Source organism: Danio rerio, chromosome 20, assembly GCF_049306965.1.
Source record: "Danio rerio strain Tuebingen ecotype United States chromosome 20, GRCz12tu, whole genome shotgun sequence".
NCBI classification, from domain to species: domain Eukaryota; kingdom Metazoa; phylum Chordata; class Actinopteri; order Cypriniformes; family Danionidae; genus Danio; species Danio rerio.
The window spans coordinates 55804338-55829000 of NC_133195.1; the positions used below are offsets into that span (position 1 = coordinate 55804338).

The following is a 24663-nucleotide window of genomic DNA, read 5'->3' on the forward strand; positions in this document are numbered from 1 at the left end:
TATTCAAGTGTCATGTCATGATTTTAAAGGTCTTATGAACACCCCTTTAGGTAAAGTGTTACAGTCTTTTCTCAATGAAGCATAGGTTGTATTAACACTGTTGTTTGGGATGTTCCAATCAATTCTGGGGGGATTTTGACTCTTAATTTGGCCACAACCTTCTCTGTGTTTCAGCAAATTAAATGATTTTGCTGACAAATCTTTCTACGACACATATTTTAGGAAAATGCTTTGAAAATGTTCAAACACTCAATATACTCTGAGCAAATTGACGCCCCTTTGGTTATTTTGGTGCTGTTTTTGCCCCATTGACCTCCTTTATAATCACATTTATGTTTGCAAAGCCATGACAGCATATAATCATACATTCTGGATTGTTGCTGGGTTTCCCTGTTGGGAGGAGGGACAATGAGTCATTTTTGCTGTTGATTATCAGTTGCAGTGCAAAAAAATCTTAGTTTCTAGCTTTTATATTGAGTTATTTGGAGTATATAGTGACAGTAAACACAGTAAGTGTATTTCTGCACACACACAAACTATAATCTGATGTTTCTATCAGGAATTAGCATTGTCCTAGCATGTTTGTAGCATGTAGCATGCTAGGACTGTAGTTTGTAGCATGTTGTTAACATTATTCAAATATGAATTAATGAATAAGCATGTTGTCATGTTTCTAAAATGAATTAGCATGTTATTAGCATGTCTCTAGCATGAATTAGCGTGTAACTAGAATTATTATAGGATCAATTAGAATGTTGTAAGCATGATTCTAACATGATTTAGTATGTTACTAACACAAATTAGCATGTTGTTGACATAATTTTAGTATGAATTAGCATATAACTAGCATGAATTAGCATGTTATTAGCATATTTCTAACATTGATTAGCATGTTGTTAACATGATTCCAACATGAAACAGCAGGTTGTTAGCATGATTCTAACATGACTTAGCATGTTGTTAACATGTTTCCAGCATGAATTAGCATGTTGTTTGCATGATTCTATTATGAATTAGCATGTTGTTAGCATGTTTCTAACATTGAATAGCATGTTGTTAACATGTTTCTAGCATGTTGTTAGCATGATTCTAGTATGAATTAGCATTAGCATGTAGTATGAATTAGCATGTTATTAACGTGTTTCTAACATGGAATAGCATGTTGTTAGCATGTTTCTAGCATAAATTAGCATGTTGTTAGCATGTTTCTAGCATAAATTAGCATGTTGTTAGCATGATTCTAGTATGAATTAGCATTAGCATGTAGTATGAATTAGCATGTTATTAACACTTAATAACAGTTGTCATAAGCATACATAAAGTCTCGCATCACATTTATTCAAGTGTCATGTCATGATTTTAAAGGTCTTATGAACACCCCTCTAGGTAAAGTGTTACAGTCTTTTCTCAATGAAGCATAGGTTGTTTTAACACTGTTGTTTGGGATGTTCCAATCAATTCTGGGGGATTTTGACTCTTAATTTGGCCACAACCTTCTCTGTGTTTCAGCAAATTAAATGATTTTGCTGACAAATCTTTCTACGACACATATTTTAGGAAAATGCTTTGAAAATGTTTAAACACTCAATATACTCTGAGCAAATTGACGCCCCTTTGGTTATTTTGGTGCTGTTTCTGCCCCATTGACCTCCTTTATAATAACATTTATGGTTGCAAAGCCATGACAGCATATAATCATACATTCTGGATTGTTGCTGTTTGGAAAAGGGACAATGAGTCATTTTTGCTGTTAATCATCGGTTGCAGTGCAAAAAAAAAAAAGAGCTTAGTTTCTAGCTTTTATATTGAGTTATTTGGAGAATATAGTGACAGTAAACACAGTAAGTGTATTTCTGCACACACACACACACACACACTATAATCCGCTCTTTTACTCCACTGAACTCCATATAAAAGCCAGAAACTCTTCAGCACAGGCCGATCTAAAGGGTTAATGCTGACAACTGATGATCAACAGTAATAATAACACATTTTACCTTTTCCAAACAGGGAAAACCAGCAACACTCAAGAATGCATGTATATGTGCTGTCATAACTTTGCATTATAATAGAAGTCAATGGGGCAAAAACAGCCCCCAACATAACCAATGGGAAGTCAATCTGAACAATACACAAAGGTTAAATTAAGCTGCTTAAATTCCTCTGTCTCTCTCTCTCTCTCTCTCTCACCAGATGCATGATGGCGCTCCTCATGACTCTAATTACGGTTATGCCTACGCTAAGCGCATGATTGACGTGCACAACAGGTCAGTTTGTCTCTTTTAACGTAAAAGTTCACTTGTGTTGAGCCGTTCTGGGTGTAGCTCAGAAATTAACATCCGTATAGCATTTCAAAACCTAAAAGTGTTGCAAAGCTCTGTTTTGTTTGGGGAAAATGAAACCTGCCTTTACTGGCGTCTTGGTTTTTTGTGTGTAGTGTCAGTATTGGGGCGTGGCGTGATGTTTGTTATGTAGACGCACTCGAGCGTGACTCTGGATATACAGGTTTGGGTTTCCCATTACTGTTAGTTCTGCCACGTACACACTGCGCATATACACTGATCTCAGTTCAGCTTTAAGCTTTCTGTTTATGGGTAGCTGACATATGGGCAATAAATCCTTATTGACATGATAGCATCACACAGTTGCTGCAGATTTGTCGGCTGCACATCCATTATGCCAACCTCCCGTTCCACCACATCCCAAAGCTGCTCTATTGGATTGAGCTCTGGTGGCTGTGGAGGCCATTTGAGTACAGTGAACTCATTGTCATGTTCAAGAAACCAGTCTGAGATGATTGAGCTTTATGACATGGTGCGTTATCCTGCTGGAAGTAGCCATCAGAAGATGGAGACACTGTGCTCATAAAGGGATGGACATGGTCAGCAACAATACTCAGGTAGGCTGTGGCGTTGATGCTCAATTGGTACTAATGAACCCAAAGAAAATCTCCCCCACACCATTACACCACCACCACCAGCCTGAACCACTGATACAAGGCAGGATGGATCCATGCTTTCATGTTGTTGAGGCCAAATTCTGACCCGAGCATCCGAATGTGTCAGCAGAAATGGAGACTCAACAGAGCAGGCAACGTTTCTCCAATCTTCTATTGTCCAGTTTTGGTGAGTCTGTGTGAATTGTAGCCTCAGTTTCCTGTTCTTAGCTGACAGGAGTGGCACCCGGTGTGCTCTTCTGCTGCTGTAGCCCATCCGCCTCAAGGTTGGACGTGTTGTGTGTTCAGAGATGCTCTTCTGCAGAGCTCGGTTGTAACGAGTGCTTATTTGACTTACTGTTGCCTTTATATCAGCTGGAACCAGTCTGGCCATTCTCCTCTGACCTCTGGCATCAACAAGGCATTTGCGCCCACAGAACTGCCGCTCACTGGATATTTCCTCTTTGTCAGACCATTCTCTGTAAACCCTAGAGATGGTTGTGCATGAAAATCCCAGTAGATCAGCAGGTTAGAGTTTGAAGTGTTCTGGTTTAATTGTTTAACACTTGTGAAAGACAATGGTGGAGAGAGATGCTAGTTTGAGCTGCATTTCTACCAGTGCTGCTAACAATATTGATTTGATGAAGTTGCAAATGTTGGAAAGCACAGATAGGTTTTAATCAATGACTGTAAAAAATATGGACGACGCGACAGCCCCTTTTCCCATTAAGCGCCTTGAGGGCAAAACGCCTGCTTGACGGGCACAAACTGTCGCAAAAGACTGCTGAAATTGGAGCCTTGACATGCGCAGAAGGACTGTCTGATGGAGCCAGAGGAGGAGCCGCGAAAATGAGCGGAGTCGAGCTTCCAATCAAACGCTTTATGTAAAATCAACCACGCCCCCCGAACTTCTCAGCATGCGTTTGCTGTCATATCAACACAAATGGATGTAATAACGTTAACAAATATGAGGGTTTTATATATTCAATCGCGCCAGCTCCAGGCCGCAGCGCATAACCTACTCGCGGCGTCGCGGGCTGATTCCGGCTCGCTCGGCCGCCGCATCTGGCTCAATTGACTCGGGCTGGAATCGGGCAGTGAGTCCAGGCATCCGGAGTAGGTCCAGCAGAGGTAGTCAGTCTGAGCTCTGAGGGGTAAGTCTCCGGCAGGCGAGAATCTAGCCGAAACTGGTCCGAGTGTATTTTGCCATCTGGGTGGTTAGGCGTGTATCAGCAAACTAATAAAGCCCGAAAAAAGCCCTGAACTTAGCGAATAAACAGTGTTCCACCAGGATCATGTATGTCAGAAACTGTAGTTTACTGCTGAACTCATTTTGTCATGGTAAAATAACACAGAAATCGAATAATAACACTTCAGTCTCCTGCCGAAGCTCAGACGGTCTGCTTTGAGAAACTGTCAATCACAGCTGTCAATCACGATGACACGCCCAGCATTAAATTACTGCTAAAAACAAACTGTTTACAAAAATGAAGATCTGCACCTATTTCAGCACAATAACCAGTGCCTTAATCCACCAGAACCATCTTTCAGGACATTTTATTGCAAGTGTAATACATTTTTTTTATTTGGGCTCAAGTCTCCTTCATTAACACGGAGGAGGCGGGCTTTATGACTTGTACTGCAGCCAGCCCCCAAGGGGCGATCTAACGGCCGAGACCTTCACTCAAACACAGGCTTGCGGCACACTTGGTTTTAATCCATCATGCCATTTCCTCTGGAAAGGACTTCAGTGGTTTTAATTTTCAGCATGGTAATGATCCACTAATTGCAGTGAAATCCTATTTGGGGAAAGAAAACTGCTGATGAAACACAGACTGTAGTGAAATGGCCTCCACAGTGTCCAAACCTGAACATTATAGAGGCTGTATGGGATCACCTGGACAAAAAAGGAAAGATAAGACACTCTAAGGCTAAAGAATAAGCTAAAAGACGCCTGGTATTTCATAGCACGTTATTTCATGAAATCTCAAGACAATTTAAGGGAAGCCACATTAAACATTTGCTTTGAAATGTTGTGCTGTTGTTGTTTGGCTTAGTCCCTTTATTTATCTGGGGTCGCCACAGCAGAATGAACCGCTAACTTATCCAGCAAATGTTTTCACGCAGCGGATGCCCTTCCATCACTGGGAAACACCCATACACACTATACACTACGGTCAATTTTAGCATACCCAATTCACCTGTATCACATGTCTCTGGATTTCTGGGGGAAACCAGAGCACCTGGAGGAAACCCACGCCAACACTACCTACTGCGCCACTGTGTCGCCTATATATATTTACATATAAAACATCATTTTTGAAGGAAAATAGATGCATTTATGTAGGGCTGGACTATAATTCAATATCAATATGTATCACGATAGATTTTTTTTAATATAGGTGATATAATTTTTTAACCCATTTCCGGTATTTCGATATACATTTGCAAGCGTATGTTTTATTACGTATATAAGATCTTATACCTCGTATCATTTGTCACTGAATGACTTTATCACAGTCTAGGGCTGCATGATATTGTCATACGCTGTTGGTTTACCTGTCTAGCTGTGCCATTTTAAGTGCAGTGATGATTATTACATCTGAAGACGCTTTAATTTAATTTAACATGCTGTGTGTGTTTGTCTCCTGTGTGTTTCAGAGCGTTGTATCAGCAGTATGGCAGGAAATACACAGCCGTCATCCCGACTAACATGTTTGGAGCCCATGATAATTTCAACATCGAGGACGGTCACGTGATGCCAGGGTTGATCCACAAGACATACCTAGCTAAGAGTGAGACACATTTTAACTTGGATAATCATTCACACTCTGAAGTAGCAGTCAAAGGTCGCGTCATTCAGCTTTCTGTTTATGAAAGTCTGGATCACACTGCAAAGCATGCTTTTCTTGTTTCTTGTCTAAATATCTATAAATATCATATATCAAGAAGCATTTTCTAGACAAGCAAAACATAATGTCTTGTTTTAAGAAATAATGAATCAAAATTAAGTGAGTTTTTCATTAAAACGAGCTAAATAATCTGCCATTGTGGTAAGAAAAGTAGTCTTGTTTTTCCTTTTGACATAAGAGTACTTTGCTTACACTTAAAATGTCCTGATCAGTGCACTGACTAGTGAACAATTGAGCTGATTGAGACACATCCACATTCAGAGCATTCTGCATGGTTATGTGATAAATGTGTGTGTGTGTGTGTGTGTGTGTGTGTGTGTGTGTGTGTGTGTGTGTGTGTGTGTGTGTGTGTGTGTGTGTGTGTGTGTGTGTGTGTGTGTGTGTGTGTGTGTGTGTGTGTGTGTGTGTGTGTGTGTTTATAGAGGAAGGTAAACCTCTGGTGGTCTGGGGTTCCGGTCGCGCCCTGCGGCAGTTCATCTATTCTCTGGATCTGGCTCGTCTGTTTGTGTGGGTTCTGAGGAATTATGATGAGGTGGAGCCCATCATTGTTTCAGGTAATAAACAGTGTATAAAGTATTAATTCTCTTCCAGAATGAACGTGTCCTGATTGTTTACCCTCTTGTCTTGAAAGATGTTCATTTGTTTCTTCAGTTGAAAACAAATGAAGGTTTTTGAGGTGAATGTGCAGGATTGTTTTTGTATAGTGGACTTTTATGGTGCTCAGTGAAATGATATGGCTTAGGCCATTAATATAAAAAATATTGGTTGCTTTTGGGATTTAAAAGGCTTTTAGTTTTTTAAGAAATTGACTGGTGATTTCCCTTTTTTAGAGCTGTGGCAAAAAGATTTAGTCAAGAAACTGCATTGTTTCTGAGATTTTCAAAATGCATCGCTGTTCTCTCTTCAATCCATTCTGAGTGTAGTTTTTAACAGCAGATGGCGCTGTTTGCTTTACAAACACCCATACTCTGCTTGAATCCATTGCCAAAATAAAAATTAAGGCTAACATACAGCCGAAAACACAATCGCTCTTCCTCGTGAGTGTATGACTTGAAATTAGCCCAGAGTACCATCTGCTGTTAAAAACCAGCCTAGAGCGCCATCTGCTGTTATAAAACTAGCCTAGAGCACCGTCTGATGGTAAAAACTAACCTAGAGCGCCATCTGCTGTAAAAACTAGCCTAGAGTACCATCTGCTTTTAAAAGTAGCCTAGAGCGCCATCTTCTGTAAAAAAAAAACTAGCCTAGAGTGACATCTGGTGTGGTTGAAAAACTAGCCTAGAGCACCGTCTGCTGTTAAAAACTAGCCTTGAGCGCACCTGCTTTTAAAAACTAGCCTAGAGCGCCATCTGGTGTTAAAAACTAGTGTAGAGCATCATCTGCTGTTAAAAACTAGCCTAGAGCGCCATCTGGTGTTAAAAACTCGCATAGAGTTCCATATGCTGTTAAAAACCAGCCTATAGCGCCATCTGCTGTTATAAAACTAGCCTTGAGCACCGTCTGCTGGTAAAAACTAGCCCAGAGCGCCATCTGCTGTTATAAAACTAGCCTAGAGCACCGTTTGCTGGTAAAAACTAGCCCAGAGCGCCATCTGCTGTAAACACTAGCCTAGACTACCATCTGCTGTTAAAACTAGCCTAGAGCGCCATCTGGTGTGGTTAAAAAACTAGCCTAGAGCACCGTCTGCTGTTAAAACTAGCCTAGAGCGCCATCTGGTGTGGTTAAAAAACTAGCCTAGAGCACCGTCTGCTGTTAAAACTAGCCTAGAGCGCCATCTGGTGTGGTTAAAAAACTAGCCTAGAGCACCGTCTGCTGTTAAAAACTACCCTATAGCGCCGTCTGCTGTTAAAACTAGCCTAGAGCGCCGTCTGCTGTTAAAACTAGCCTATAGCACCGTCTGCTGTTAAAACTAGCCTAGAGCGCCATCTGGTGTGGTTAAAAAACTAGCCTAGAGCACCGTCTGCTGTTAAAAACTACCCTATAGCGCCGTCTGCTGTTAAAACTAGCCTAGAGCGCCGTCTGCTGTTAAAACTAGCCTAGAGTGCCTTTTACTATTTAAAAACTAGTCTAGAGCACCGTCTGTTGTTAAAAACTAGCATAGAGCGCCATCTGTTGTTAAAAGCTAGCCTCCTAGCTTGACGTCTGTTTTTAAAAACTAGCCTAGAGCACCATCTGCTTTTAAATCTAGCGTAAAGTTAACTATCTGTATGTTTTCTCTCTGGAGGTAAGCTGATTGTTTAAGTTTGCTGCTGCGACTTTTCTTTCTGATGTCAATATTGGTGTTTCTCTTTGTTTCTCTGTACAGTCAGTGAGGAGGAGGAGCTGACCGTGAAGGATGCTGTGGACGCAATCGTTGAAGGTTTTGGGTTCAAAGGTGAAGTGATTGTATCCTTTCAACACAAGCAGCAGCAGTTACTTTTACAGCTGACAAAATAAGATATTTAGCAGAATGTCCAGGATGCACCATAACAAATAATGGGAATCATTAGTTACAAAGTTACCAGTTACTGTAATCAAATTACTTTTCCACTGAAAAAATTAAGGGATTACTTTTCATTTGTAGGTAAATTAATCACAGTTACTTATATATTTGGCTTTAATTCTGTAATTAAATCCAACAGTTGTGTATAAATAATTTCAGAGGAATATATGTTTTTTAGTTATTTAGCTTCTCAGTGTCCATGTTCAGTCTATCCACTGTATCTGTTCAGCTGAGGGAACGAAACCAACCCAGTAAAGTCAGACAGAGCGATATTCACAATAGCAGCGACTTTGTAACTGCCTGACACTCTGAATGGCGATGGATAGTTCTTTCCGCTGTGGTGACCCCTGATAAATAAAGGACGAAGCTGAAGGAATAAAAGAAAGATAACATTTGACTCAAAGTTAAAGGTTTAAAAGAGTTTTAATTTATCTATGCAATAAGCTTTTAAGGAGTATTGAATCAACTAATTCAGCTTCTTTTCATCTTTACTTTTAATGATGTAATTAGTAATTAATTATGTTTGAAATAACGTACCCAACACTGACGATGTGCATCATAAAAGTTGTTTTGATGATGATTTTCCTCCTTCATGAAGTGACACCGGGAAGAGTGTTTAATAACCCTTAACTAAGCGCTCTCAGTATGACACCAGTAAATCAGACGGACAGATCAAGAAAACCGCTAATAACGGCAAACTGCGCAGATACCTGCCAGACTTCAAGTTCACTCCATTCAAAGAAGGTGATCATTTACACACACACACACACACACACACACACTGAAGAAATGTAATAGTGACTGCAGTCAATAAAGCAAGATTTTTTCATAACTGCTTCTTTCTTTTTTCCAGCCGTCAAGGAGACGTGTGATTGGTTCGCAGCCAATTATGAAACCGCCCGTACATGAAGATCCTCATTAGCTCTGGAGAGTTTAACTACTGTTCAGTGCTAGAAATGAAGCAATGACTGATCAAACTGTTTGAAAAGGCCTTAATTTTGGTACATGAAATAACTCGATGTTAAAGAGCCCCTATTATGGGGAAATGAGCTTCTATGCAGTGTGTAGCACAGCTCTAAGTGAATGAAAACATCCAGCTGAGGTTTAAATCTGAAAGTGCACAGTGTTTAAAACTATTATCTCACAAACAAAAAGAGTCACGACTCAAGAGTTCATTCAGGTTTCCAACACCATGTCACGGCAATTCGTAACTTTTCGTTTAGTAGCTAATTGGTTTGAATTCGTATGGTCTTATTCCTATATTTTAGTTTGAGTTTTTTCCTCCCCCAATGATAGTTGAGTTTAGGGATGGGGTTTGGTGCCACGCCCCCTTTTTACATTGTTTTTATTTAATTATATTTAATTTTCGTACTACTGAATTTGTACAAATTAGTCACTAAACTGACAATACATTTCCTCTTGAGATCAGCAGGCTGGAAAGTCTGACCGGTGGCTGTTTAAAAACACCAGTAGATGGCGCCAAACGCTTGTTTTTATACAATGCGATCTCACACCAATTCATAACTTTGATTTAGTGACTAATTCATATGAAATTGTATGATGCCATTCGTTCATTTTAGTATGATTTTCTCATCCCCCAATGACGGTTGGGTTTAGGGGTGCGGTTTGGTGCCACAATTTCTTTTAAAAATTGGACATTTTTGTACCACTGAACACGTAGGAGTTCATACAATTTAGTGACTGAACTGACAAAACGTAAAATAGTTACGTTCTCTCGTAAGATCAGCAGGCTGGAAAGAATAGATCAGTAGCTGTTTAAAAAAATACCAGTAGATGGCGCCAAACACATGGTTAAATATGATGTTATCTCCTGCCAATTCATAATTTTGATTTAGTGGCTAGTTCGAATGAATTTGTACGATCTCATTTGTACATTTTAGTATGATTTGATCATCCTCCATTAATAGTTTGGTTTAGGGATGGGGTTTGGTGCCACGCCCCTTTTTTAACATTTTTTATTTAATTTTCGTACTACTGAACTTGTATAAATTCGTACAAATTAGTCACTAAACTGACAATACGTGAAATAGTTATGTTTCCTTGTGAGATCAGCAGGCTGGAAAATCTGACCGGCGGCTGTTTAGAAAAACACCAGTAGATGGCACCAAACACATTGTGTTATACAATGTTATCTCACGCCAATTCATAAATTTGATTTAGGGGCTAATTCATGTGAATTTTGATGCCATTTGCTCATTTTAGTATGATTTTCTTATGCCCCAATGATGGGTGGGTTTAGGGGTGGGGTTTGGTGCCACGAGTTCTTTTAAAAATTGGACATAGAAGTTCATAATATTCACACATAGGAGTTCTAATGATTTAGTGACTAAACTGACAAAACGTAAAATAAGTATGAATGGTAAAGTTATCTCGTGACATCAGCTGGCTGCAAACGATAGATCAGCGGCTGTTTAAAAAAACACCAGTAGATGGCGCCAAGCACGTGATGTTCTCTCCTGCCAGTTCATAACCTTGATTTAGTGGCTAATTCGAATGAATTTGTACAATCCCATTCATACAATTTAGTATGATTTGCTCATCCTCCAATGATTGTTGGGTTTAGGGGTTTAGTTTGGTGCCACACCTCCTTTTAAAAAACGTACATTTTCATACTACTGAACACATGAATTTGTACAAATTAGTCTCTAAACTGGCAAAATGTGAAATAGTTACGTTTCCTCGTGAGAACAGCAGACGGGAAAAGATAGATCAGCAGCTGTTTAAATAAACACTGGTAGATGGCGCCAAACACATGGTTAAATAAGACGCTATCTCCACCAATTCATAACTTTGATTTAGTGGCTGATTCGTATAAATTTGTATGATGCTATTTATACAATTTAGTATGATTTTCTCACCCCCAATGATGGTTGGGTTTAGGGGTGGAGTTTGGTGCTACCCTCCTTTGAATTTTTTTTACATTTTTGTATGACTAAACTTATATGAATTAGCGACTAAATAGACAAAATGTGCCGTCCTTAAGTTTCCTCATGAGATCAGCAGACTGGAAAATCTGACCAGCGGCTGTTTTAAAAAAACACCAGTAAATGGCGCCAAACACATTGTTATTTAATATGTTAATCTCTAATTACTAACTTTGATTTAGCGGCTAATTTGTATGAATTCGTGTGATGCCATTCGTTCATTTTAGTATACTTTTCTCATCTCCCAGTAAAGGTTGGGTTTAGGGGTGGGGTTTGGTGACACGCCTCCTTTTAAAAATCATACATTTTCATAACCACTGAACTTTTATGAATTTGTCTAAATTAGCCACTAAATCATCAAAGTGTGAAATAGTTATGTTTCCTTGTGAGATCAGCAGGCTGGAAAATTTGACCAGCAGCTGTTTAGAAAAGCACCAGTAGATGGCGCCAAACACATTGTGTTATTCAATGCTACTTAACACCAACTTTTATTTAGTGGCTAATTCGTATGAATTCATACGATATCCTTTGTACAATTTAGTACGATTAACTCATCATACCCTAATGACTAATGTTGAGTTCAGGGGCGGGGTTTGGTGGTGCCACTTTTAAAAATCGTACATTTTTGTATAAATTCGCCATTAAACTAACAAAACGTAAAATAGTTACGTTTCCTCATGAGATCAGGCCGGGATTTCAGATCTTATCAGTTTTGTCATCATCGAAACACAGACCCAGGAAAAGTCTAGTAGTTACACTTTTGTTGCAGTGTCGATTAACACTGAATGTATGTCATCATTACTTCTCGGAGTTACAGTTAAGAATAAAGCAATATGCTGGTGTTTAATTGGGATGTTTTAATGAGTTTCTGCATTGGGCTCACATATTGACCGGATCATTGAACCAATCATTTAGGATAGTTGGGTAAAAATAAATGCATAACATAAGGCATATTAAAAGTGTTTTTTGACCTTGCATGCATTTTAGCCTGTTGTTGGAAACCCCCAGAACTACAATATGACCTTTAATGATGCATAATAGGGGCTCTTTAACATGATCTTGTTATGTTTTTTTCATATAAACCACTCTTTGTGCTGTGTTTGGTGTTTATTTGGGTTTATTTTTATAATGATGTTTGGTTTACATTCATAATATATTAAATTCAAAGTAAGAATGTTTTACTTTATCGCTAAATTGTGGATTATTTTAGTTAGTAGGATCATTCTAGTAGTTTGTTCATTTGCAGCGATTAAAAAATAAATAAAATTGCTTTTAAAATAATCTGAAGTGTGTGTGCATTCTGGCTATAAGATGACAAGGATGATTCATTTACTTTGTTATTTATAATCACTTATTAAATTAATCAAGTGATAATTTTAAGAATGCATTTAATTTTGCAAAGCTTATTATGACTGTGTGTTTTGAAGGGGAAATAATGGCTGTCAGTAGTTCAGAGTAATTCAGCATTTGTTGTATAGCTTCATCTGTCTGCCTACTGCTGGCTGAAAGAAAAAAGTGAATGGCTATTTTACGTATTGTTCTGTTACAAAAAAGAAAAAAAACTAGATGTCTCTTCACCATGTGGTCAGAGAATTTCATCAACATCGCAGGTAATGTTGTCATTAGCAAGACACCTTGAAAAGAAACATCTTGAGTGATGAGTCAATCCTTGTATTGCTGCTTGGCACTGTGTATCGGCTTAGATTTGGCTGTACTCTCAGTCCAGCTTCCCTCAGCGTCAGGCCGTGGTTGACAGTGTGGTCAACCAGTGTCAGATCTCATTGGTCACATTCGGTCCTCTTTGAGCACCTTCTTGTCTTGGTTTTCCTCTACCTCCAGCATGCCCTCCATCTCTTCCTCTGTTGATTCCTCTTCCTCCCCTTCCTACTACTCCTCCTCCTCTTCCTCCTTGTACTCCTCGTCATTTGACTCTTTCTTTGACTCTTTCCATTGTGCTTGAAGGCCGATGAACTCACCTGCTGCTATAGTGCGTCAACACCTGAATGGTGTGTCTAAAATTAAGCAAACAAGCGTTTGCACACCTGATGACTGTGTTGAACTAATTGGTTGGACGGTGCTGTAATTTGACAGTCAGTGCTTTGGTATTGCAAGGAAGTGACTTCATGATAGATTTATGTGTGTAAAGCTGCGGTCACACTGGGCTTTTCCTCCCATAGACTTCCATTCATACACACGCGAATGCGTCAGACGGGAAATGTGATTTTACAGCTTTTTTATTGTTAATAAATTTGCAACAATTTCAAAAACTCTTTGTTCACATTGTCATTATGGGGGATTGTGTGTAGAATGTTGAGGAAATCAATTAATTTAATCAGTTTTGGAATAAGGCTGTGACATAAACAAATGTGGAAAGTGAAGCGACATCAATACTTTCCAGATGCACTGTACATGTTGATTTATTTATTGTTATGGCCGGGGCAACACGGTGGCTCAGTGGTTAGCACTGTGGCCTCACAGTAAGAAGATCGCTGGTTCGAGCCATGGCTCATTTCTGTGTGGAGTTTGCATGTTCTCATGTTGGTGTTGGTTTCCTCCACAGTCCAAACACATGCGCTATAGGGGAACTGATGAACTAAACTGGCCGTAGTGTATAAGCGCGTGTGTGAATGGGTGTTCCCAGTACTGGGTTGCGGCTGAAAGGACATCCGCTGTGTAAAACACATGCTGGAATAGTTGGCGGTTCATTCCGCTGTAGCCACCCTTGATAAAAAAAAAGGTACTAAGCCAAAGGAAAAATGAATGAATAAAAAAAAACAAGGCTAAACTTAGGCTGTCAGTGAAAATCTAAATGATGTCTAAATAATAGCTTAAAACTCGACTAGTCAAAGTCAAGTCAAAGTCAGCTTTATTGTCAATTCAGCCACATGTACAAGACATACAGAGAATCGAAATTGCGTTACTCTCAGACCCAAGGTGCTTAACATTAATATAAAATATATATATAAAAAATAGTAGAGTTTAAGAAAAAAAGAAAATTTAGAAAATTTACAGTATATACATTGCACATAAATGTGGTCTAAGAAATATACATATGTAATAAAAAATTGTAAACAATACAGTGACATTAAGGTACTTAATGTCACCAAATACACAGAAATAAAGAAGTCTGTCTTACATGTGTATTTGATGACTTGTCTAGTGTTTGGGTTTTTCTAGCACACAGGTGTCAAACTCAGTTCCAAAAGGGCCGCAGCTCTGCACAGTTTAGTTCCAACCCTAATCAAACACACCTGATCAAACTAATCGAGTCCTTCAGGCTTGTTTGAAACCTACAGGTAAGTGTGTTGGAGCAGGATTGGAACTAAACTGTGCAGGGCATCGGCCCTCCAGGAATTGAGTTTGACACTGCTGCTGCGTTTGGTGCTTCTTTGCATTTCTTATGTTGGTTTACTTCTTATCTCTCCTGTCGTCAACATTATATCAGTCTCCTATATTGGTCTATAAGTCATTTACTGCTATGGTTTCTCGCGGTGTTCGTCAGGGTTCTGTCCTACTCTTTTTGCGCTATAGGGGAATTGATTAACTAAATTGGCCGTTGTGTATGAGTGTGTGTGTGAATGAGTGTCTATGGGTGTTTTCCAGTACTGGGTTGCAGCTGGAAGGGCATCCGCTGTGTGCTGGAATAGTTGGCGGTTCATTCCACTGTGGTGACCCCTGATAAATAAAGGACTAAGCTGAATTAGAATGAATGAATGAATGTAGCTTTTATGAAGCCAGAAAGTGATGTTCATTTATTTCTTCACTGCCTTTATGTTTCTCTTTTATTTTTAACATTATAAAAATGCTAATTTACCAAGGAAAGATGTTATTTTATGCATATTTTAACATTTATATATATATATTCATATTTAATAGGCAAGTGTCATATACATAAATGTAAATTAAAAGAACACATTTTTTTACAGTATTTAAAATTTAATGCATTGAATAGTCCATGCTTGTAAATCTATTAAATTAAATTAATTAATTAAATTAAATAATTAAATTAAATCCCCCCCCCCCCCCCCCCGAATTTTCTGAATTTTAATTGTTTGATTCTGTCTCTCACAGTGGAAATGCACCTCTGCTGAAAATGTAGACCTCTCTATGATTTCTTTGTAGATGTTTAAAAAATCACAGCATGATCAAATACTTATTGACCTCACTGTATATCATTAAACTAAAGGGTAAACAAACAAGAAACGTAAACAAGAAATCACTAAAATGTTAACATAAATAAATAAATGTATACATTAAAATGCAAACACTGGGCAGTGAAGCTCTGGACTGGAGAATACAGATCAGAGCTTGACACAGAAAATGACTACTGACTAACAAGTTTATACTGAAGCTGGAGTCATTTATTGTAATTTATTACATCTAAAATCTCCAGTGAGTAATTATGCAGCCTACTTTATTTTAATACTTTAATAATATATCATATACCAAAATTACATGCAACATATGCATTTAATATAATAGTAAATATAGTTTACTCCTTACCTCGTCTAATTCTTCTTTCCATGGATCAGGAATTACAGCAACACTGATCTGCTGGATATATTGTTGACGTTGTGTGTTGTATCTTGCTCCAGTCCAGCAGATGTCAGCAGTGTACATGCTATAGTTTCGAGTCTGTACTGTAAGTCCTGAAGAAAATGCCATCCATGTGAGAAGAGTTTACAAATTAAACAGGGATCAAGTTAACAATTTAGCTGCTGCTGCTGCGTCTTTATCAAACTTACCATGAGTCTGTCAGGTGCTTCAGACAAGACCAGCGATTCACCCGTGAGTAGGTTTTGTTGACCATATACTATATTAACCTGCTGATTAAATGTTGTTTAGTGAACAGATGTCAGCAGCAGCATCTCCAGTATTATGATTGTGAAATAAAATGTCTGTTGTGAATTCAGGATGTGTTTCAGATTAAGATCGGATTCATCGGAGCGGGAAACATGGCGTTTGGCGTCGCGCAGGGAATCATCGCCTCAGGTCAACAAATACCTGACAGTACCTTAAATAACTGCATTATATCAACAGTTCTGTTTATAAAGTGTCTAGTATCATGTCAAGTACATTCAGTAGGAAAAAAATATAACAGTAGTTTAATTTATAACAAACCTACGTGCTTTTGAACCTTATATATATATATATATATATATATATATATATATATATATATATATATATATATATATTTTTTTTTTTTTTTTTTTTCCATATTTTAATCGTATAATATGTTGTATTAGGCCTGTTGTTTTGTTCATTTCTGCACTGACAGCTCGAAAGAAAGATTTACATTGATCTGAGTTCATCTGCTATGTCTCTCTATAATTTAAGCCTATAATGCAGAATTCTAGCCAACGTTTCTTTTATAGATTGATTAATTCAATAGATCGATTTTTACAAAACCTGACAATTGAAATGAGGCTTTGTATATATGAGAAAGTCTGACCTCTGCTTTATATTCGGTGACGATGTCTGTGAGTTGTTAAAATTAAAGGGCACATTTTTGCTTATAAAATATTCTATACACAACTGGTCAAAAGTTTGGGGTCAGTATGATTGTTAAATATGTTAAACTAAGCTTCTTCTGCTCACCAAGGCTGCAATTATTTCATCATAAATACAAATTGTGAAATGTTGCATAAAATAACTGTTCAAAAGTACTTTATCATTTAATTTATTCATTTATTCCAGTGATTTTAAAGATGAAATTTCAGCTTCATTACTCCAGTCACATGATCCTTCAGAAATCACTAATATTAATTATTATTATATTTATTAATGGTAATAGTAATAAAAGCAATAATGTCTGGGGTAATCATTTTATTTGAAATTACATACAATAACAAAGCAGTTATTTAAATTTTTGATAAATATTTAACAATTTAACATTTTTTACATTTAATAAATGTAGCCTTGATGAACTGAATAAGTTTTCTTAAAAACATAAAAAAAATTACTGTAAATATATATACAGTGGAAGTCAGAGTTATTAGCCCCCCTTTGTTGTTTTTTTCTTTTTAAAATATGTCCTAAATTATGTTTAACAGAGCAAGGAAATGTTGATAGTATGTCTGATAATATTTTTTCCTCTGAACAAAGTCTTATTTGTTTTATTTTGACTAGAATTAAAGCAGTTCTTAATTTTTTATGAACCATTTTAAGGTCAAATTTATTAGTTCCTTAAGCTAATTATTTTTCAAACTGTCTCCAGAACAAACCATCGTTATACAATAACTTGCCTAATTACCCTAACCTGCCTGGTTAACCTAATTAACCTAGTTAAGACTGCTTCCATCTTTTACTTTCACACAAGTACTTAGTCATTTTAGCGCACGCCTCAGATACTGTTGGCTGGTTCCTGTTGGTTGTGTGTCTTTTTTTACTGACGCCATTATAACGACACAGATCACTGCCTATTCACGAGAAAAAAGTGATTGACAGGTGTAATTATGTGTGTAACTTGCCTTTATTCATTTACTGTATGATTTGTTTATGGGTAAAACAAAGACCATGCAGGTCAGGTAGTTTAAACGGTAGGCTACAAATAATTAATTGGTCATTAATTAATTAATTATTCATAATCGAAAATCTAATCGAATCGTGACTTTAGAATCGAAAATGTAATCGAATCGAGGATTTGGAGGATCGTGACACCCTTACGTGTGATTTGTGTGGTTTTATTGACATTTTATTGCTTTTATTTTTTATGTTATAGGGAAGGTTCCACCAAGTAATATAATTATTAGTGCTCCATCCATGAACAACCTTCCTCGCTTTAAGGTAAGACCTTATGAACATTTAAATTACGCTTTTCCAAAAAAAAAATGTAAAGAAATATTTTGATATAATAAAATGTTCTACGGTTTCCCCCACAAGTCCAAAGACATGCAGTACAGGTGAATTGACCGTAGTGTATGAATGAGTGTGTTTCCCAGTGATGGGTTGCGGCTGGAAGGGCATTCCCTGCATAAACATATGCTGGATAAGTTGGTGGTTCATTCCGCTGTGGCGACCCATGATTAATAAAGGGACTAAGCCGAAAATGAATAAATACAATTTTTTAAAAATAGCTATATATATATATATATATATATATACACACACACACACACACACACACACACACACACACACACACACGGTTAAAATCTGAGGTTTACAGACATTCTAAAAAAGCAATATAAGCATTTTAAAAAATGTCTGATGGTAAATCATACTAAACGTTTACTATTTTAGCTTCAGGATTACCTAAATTATTTGCTAAATGCCAGAATAATTAGAGAATTCTTTTTTTGAGAATTTTGTATTAATTTCTAGACAGTCAAAAGTTTTCACACATTTCCTTGGTATTTTTTAGCTTTGCTATTAAATTGTAAAACTTTGGTCAAATGTTTTGGGTCTCCTTCCACAAGCTTCTCACAATAGTTGGCAAGAATTTTGGCCCATTCCTCCTGACAGAATTGCTGTGACTGAGTCAGATTTGTAGGCTGTCTTGCTCGCACAAGCTTTTTCAACTCCGCTCACACATTTTCTTTAGGATTGAGATCAGGGCTTTGTGATGGCCACTCCAAAACATTCACTCTGTTGTCCTCAAAGCACATTTTAACAAGTTTATAAGTATGCTTAGGGTCATGGTCTGTTTGGAAGACCAATTAGTGGCCAAGTTTTAATCTCCTTGAGATGTTGCTTCAGTATTTCTACATGACGTTGTTTCTTCATGATGCCATCTATGCTGTAAAGTGGACCAGTCCCTCCTGCAGCAAAACAGTCCCACAACTTAAAGATGGTGTTCCTTTGCTTGTGCGCTTTCCCCTTTGTCCTCCAAATTTAACACTGCTCATTATGGCCAAACAGTTCAATCTTAGCTCCATCAGAGCACAGGACATGTCTCCAGACATTAGTCTTTTTCCCAGTGTCATTTAGCACATTGTAATCTGGCTTTGTTGTTGATTCTGGCTTGTTGATTTCCCCATGTGGTCACACAAGGAAGCAGTGTGTTTGAGCTTTTCCTTCAATACTATTCTACAGTTGTGCCTCCAAATAACTCAAAAAATGTCAATTAGCCAATCAGAAACTTCCAAAACCTTGACATCATCATCTGAGCTTTTTCAGAGGCAGAATAATCTTATTGTATGTAAACTTGACTTTCAAGAAAAGTATAACAATTTCTCAACAAATAACTATTTCATTATTCTGCTGTTAAGCATAACACATGTGATCATCCTCACTTACCTAAAAGAGTAAAGTTTTAGTCACATTAACATCTGACTTTTTTAAATGGTGATGTGCCTTTTTATACAGTGTATGTAAACTTCTGCTTTCAACTGTGTATATATAAAAGTAGCACAAGTGATGACACCAAATAATACTCCATTTGGCTTTACTTACAAACAGCAAACAACAAAGATTAAAAATATTTGATATTTTAATGTTTAGAAAACAAAAGCACACCTGACATTTTTAAATGGATAAAGTTTAGAACATTTGTAGTTTATGAGATCTTGTATCCATATTTCTGCAGTATTGTAACAGGTTTGTGTTGATGCTCCTACAGGAGAAAGGTGTTTCAGTCACTCATTCCAATCATGAGGTTGTTGGAGGCTCTCGTTTGATCTTTCTGGCTGTCAAACCTCACATCATTCCACAAGTCCTAAAAGAAATCTCACAGGAAGTCACCAAGGAACACATCATCGTTTCCATGGCTGCCGGAATCACTATAGCAACACTCGAGGAGGTGACCATTTACATACTTTCACTTTTTATGTTTTATGTAAATTGATAGTTATCCTTACACTTTATTGTTTTGTTTGAATTCATACAGTGAAATCAAAATTATTTTACACCTTCAACATTTCTCACATTATCACAGTTTGTTAATTGTATTTTATTCTATGGTTGCCACTGTAACAGCAACTAATTGTATGGCTGTATTCTGTTCTATAGTTGCTACAGTAACACAGTGACCATAGTTGTATGGCCGTGTTCTATTTTATAGTTGCTACGGCAACACAGTGACTATAATTGTATGGCTGTGTTCCTTTTTATAGTTGCTACGGTAGCACAGCGACTATAGTTGTAAGGCTGTGTTCTGTTCTATAGTTGCTACGGTAACACGGCGACTATAGTTGTATGGCTGTGTTCTGTTTTATAGTTGCTATGGTAACAGCAACTATAGTTGTATGGCTGTGTTCTCTTCTGTACTTGCTACGGCAACGCAGTGACCATAAATGTATGGCTGTATTCCATTTTAAAGTTGCTACAGTAGCACAGCGACTATAGAAGTACGGCTATATTCTATTCTATAGTTGCCCCGGTAGCACAGCGACTGTAGTTGTACAGCTGTGTCCCGTTCTGTAGTTGCTACGGTAACACAGCAACTAGTTGAATTGTTGTGTTCCGTTCTATAGTTGCTACGTTAATACAGCGACTATAATTGTATGGCTGTATTCCGTTCTATAGTTGCTACGGCAACACAGCAACTAGTTGAATTGCTGTGTTCCGTTCTATAGTTGCTACGTTAATACAGCGACTATAATTGTATGGCTGTATTCCGTTCTATAGTTGCTACGGCAACTCAGCGACTATAGTTGTATGGCTGTGTTCCGTTCTATAGTTGCTAGGTTAATACAGCGACTAAAAGTGTATTGCTGTGTTCCGTTCTATAGTTGATACGGCAACGCAGCGACTATAGTTGTATGGCTGTGTTCCGTTCTATAGTTGCTACGGCAACTCAGCGACTATAGTTGTACGGCTGTGTTCCGTTCTATAGTTGCTAGGTTAATACAGCGACTAAAAGTGAATTGCTGTGTTCCATTCTATAGTTGATACGGCAACACAGCGACTATAGTTGTATGGCTGTATTCCGTTCTATAGTTGCTAAGGCAACTCAGCGACTACAATTGTATTGCTGTGTGCCGTTCTATAGTTGCTACGGTAACACAGCCAGTATAATTATATGATTGTGTTCTATTTTATAGTTGCTACGGTAACAGTGACTATAGTTGTATGGCTGTATTCTATTCTATAGTTGCTACGGTAACACAGCAACTGTAATTGTATGGCTGTATTTTGTTCTATAATTGCGATGGTAACACAACGACTATGGTAATATAAACAAATAACTCGAGACTGTAAGGTATATTTAACTAGTATAACTATACTACATTGTTGTCCGTGTCTCTTGTGTTTTCCAGCTGTTGCCTGCTGGAACACATGTAATCCGTATAATGCCGAATCTTCCCTGTATGCTCCTGGAGGGTGCATTACTCCTGTCCTGCGGCTCCCATGCGGGAGAGCAGGAGGAGACCCTCCTGAAGACGCTTCTTGGCCCCTGTGGGTTGGTGGAGTTTGGACCCGAGTCCTGGATCGACGCCCACGTGGGCTTGAGTGGGAGCGGCGTCGCATTCGTGAGTAGATTTTCTGTGTTAGAAAAGACTCCCCAATACACACTGAAAAGTAGTGATGGGAGAAGCAAAGCTTTTGAAACAGCACATGCTAGAGACACCTGCTGGTCAAAATGGTGCAAATGCAACAAAAACTCAGACAAAGAGTGCATTAGAGTTGACTTTTTCAAACATATCACATACTTTAAGTTGAAAGCGTGACTAATAAATGCAATTAAAAAGACTGAAATAAAAAGAAATATATTTATGCTTTTCAGGAGCCACGTGTGCACCAACTGACAGGTCAAATCTGCTTCTTTCTCTCTCTTTCAAGCTCAAAGCAAACTTGAATGCCAAAGCATTTTAGATATGTATATAAAATAGCCCATGTAGTATATTAACATCATCAAAATAATCAGCAAATGAGAAATAAATGACTAAAGTTAATAAAAACTGAAAATTTCTCAAAAACTTATCATAATTGACCCTTCCCTAAGCCACGCCCAAAAACCACCACCCACCAATCGTGGCTTAGCAACTGTAGCTACGTGCAGGGGCTCTGTCAAGCTTTCGAGCGAGTGCATATGGATTGTGCAAATCTGATAACCGGTATCCTAAAAGTTTGGACGGGATGGTGGAATTTTTTCCCTTTTCAAAACCTAAAACCCAAGAGGAGAAATGCCAGCGTGGATCAAACTGTGTGAGGGGCGCTAAAGGAGCGGAGCTAAGTTGGTTTTGTTGTGATATTCCAGACACATTCAGTCAGAAGGCAGCAATAACTCACACCTCTTACCCTAAACAGATCTAAACTGTGTTTCCTACAAAAACACAAAGCAGGTCATGTTTCACAGCGGTCTTATTCCTTTTTTTGCTTGATATTGTGAGTAATGCACCGTTTAAGCCTTCGTCATAACGTTAGTAATGTAGTCATACTAATAGCGAATAGTTCATAATGACACGAGTTATTGAATCTGCAAATCTGTTGCTAACTTTACTGAACTTCATATTTCCATCTATATCAAGCTACGAATATTTGACATTACAAATCAACAGAACAAAACCGAGATATGATCACTGAGCAGCTGCGATCAATTTACTTTACCCCAAGCTGTTTTTCAGTCCTTTGTAAAGAGCACACAAACATACTGACAGTAATAGGTGACTTACTGTTCATTGTTATGGGTCAATGATGCTAATATTCAGCACAAATCCATCAGTTTCCCCTTTCTGGCTGTTCTATCTATGAATGAACTATGAAAAAGCACAATTTTTCTCTGATATTTCACCTGTTCGCAAAAAATGACATTATATCCCTGGCAATGTCTGAAACCGGCGCACACACATTGAACAAGCCGTGCCAGGCATGAAAGCTTGACAGGCATAGCAACAGTAACTAAGGAGGGCGGGGCTTAGCGAAGGGTCCATTGCCAGATTAAAATGAGTAGATTTTTTAATAAGGCACATGCATTGATTAGCTAACCATTACTAATGGTGTACATGTTTTGCAGCCAGTTTAGATGTCATTTCGTCCTCTCTGAGAACTGTACATAGTAAAGTTTTTCGGAGTCATTTAGATTAATGAATCTGTTATTTACTTTTTCCCTTGGTATTGCGGCTGTGCGCGCTGTCAGCTGTGAAATCAGGCGAATGTAGTCTTTAAAAAAAGCAATGCAAAAACGCATATGGGCTTTAGAAAGCGAAAGCAAAAGTTGAATTCCGGACATTTTAGGAGATTTAGAAACACGGACAAGTCCTAAAAACTGTCTGCACGATTGTTGACTGGTCTCACGGGCACGGAACGAAACGGGTAAACGAGAGAAGATTTTCCACTACTTAATCGATCACGGATGTTTGGTTATATTGAGTGGATACAAAAAGTTAAAAGGATGTTAGTAATAGTAAATAAAAATAAATCAAGGACTCTGTACAAATTGTGAATAAGAAAGGAATGCAATAATTTACAAATCTCATAATCTTATTTTATTTACAATAGAATATAGCTAATATATCAAATGTTGAAAGTGAGAAATGTTTAATATTTCAGGCCAAATGTTGGCTCATTTTGGATTTCAAGGCTTTCAAGGTTGCGACAGATAGCAATAACTGGCTAGAAAAGTCAAATGTACATATTAGGAACAGCTGGAGGGTCAATTTTGCACTTAATAGGTCAATTGGCAACACAATTGTTTATAAAAAGAGCCTCTCAGTGTGGCAGTGTCTCTTATGCCGAGTTCAGACTGCGTGATTTTCAAAGTAGTCGTGTCACAGATGTGTTCACACTGCATGACTATCTGCGCTAGCGTTTGGTCGCTGCTTTGTTCACACTGCAAGATGGATTTCACATTGCATGACTTTACTATAGGAAGAATCACAGACAACTTCGTCCAAACTACGTCTCACAGCCAAAAACATGAAAGAAGCCTTTAATGGGGTAGAAAATGTGCATATTTGCTCACCTGGGTTTGAAGGGAATCAGCAATGTCACCTCAACTTTCTTTTTTAACTTTCTGTATGAAACGTCAAACAGACACGGTGCTCCTGCCAAACCTCCACTAGTTTTTCCTCCATTTCTTGAGTCCAAATAAAACGAAGAGGGCTTTTAACTTCTCCCCCAACCTCCTGCTTACCTGCAGGTACCAATGGTACACACACACACACATAAATGAAAGCTGCTCTCTCATTGGCTGTAGGTGATCGCTGATGTTATTTTCAGTCAACTCCTTTCACACGGCATGACTTGAATCGCGGACAGCTCCAGATATTCAGCACGACTACATACATGACAGTCAACGACAAAAGGAAAAGAAAAAGACTCAAACATCCGTCGCAAAATAAAATGTTACATTATCGAAATGAACTGAACTGAGCTCCCATACATGCGTGCTTACATCTCAAAGGTAAAACAACCACAGGAATAGTCCTCTTAAAGGGGACACTTATACACAATGCATATCAAACATTAAGCGACCGTTACAATATCACAATAATTAACCTCGAA

The 24663-nt window shown here is 38.0% G+C and overlaps 3 protein-coding genes across 7 annotated transcripts in view; all 3 read left to right on the forward strand.

The window, feature by feature from the left end:
* gfus.2 (GDP-L-fucose synthase, tandem duplicate 2) overlaps nucleotides 1-12557 on the forward strand; it is a 33489-nt gene extending 20932 nt beyond the window's left edge. The window contains exons 5-11 of one of the 3 annotated variants that reach the window (XR_012395467.1): nucleotides 2194-2267; nucleotides 5597-5730; nucleotides 6270-6401; nucleotides 8153-8232; nucleotides 8974-9073; nucleotides 9183-10405; nucleotides 10446-12552. Coding sequence is in view for 1 of the 3 variants with exons in the window: in NM_001003528.1 (NP_001003528.1) it covers nucleotides 2194-2267; nucleotides 5597-5730; nucleotides 6270-6401; nucleotides 8153-8232; nucleotides 8974-9073; nucleotides 9183-9238 (576 nt within the window). In the remaining 2 variants the exon portion in view is untranslated. 3 annotated transcript variants of the gene reach the window in all.
* arhgap39 (Rho GTPase activating protein 39) overlaps nucleotides 1-24663 on the forward strand; it is a 297088-nt gene that overhangs the window by 174282 nt on the left and 98143 nt on the right. The gene's annotated exons all lie outside the window — the stretch shown is intronic.
* pycr3 (pyrroline-5-carboxylate reductase 3) overlaps nucleotides 15926-24663 on the forward strand; it is a 547472-nt gene continuing 538734 nt past the window's right edge. Inside the window, exons 1-5 of one of the 2 annotated variants that reach the window (XR_012395608.1) lie at nucleotides 15926-16062; nucleotides 16188-16266; nucleotides 17999-18063; nucleotides 19838-20017; nucleotides 21477-24450. Coding sequence is in view for 1 of the 2 variants with exons in the window: in NM_001044938.1 (NP_001038403.1) it covers nucleotides 16021-16062; nucleotides 16188-16266; nucleotides 17999-18063; nucleotides 19838-20017; nucleotides 21477-21689 (579 nt within the window). In the remaining variant the exon portion in view is untranslated. The remainder of the gene's footprint in view (nucleotides 16063-16187; nucleotides 16267-17998; nucleotides 18064-19837; nucleotides 20018-21476; nucleotides 24451-24663) is intronic. The other variant, NM_001044938.1, reaches the window with a different exon arrangement.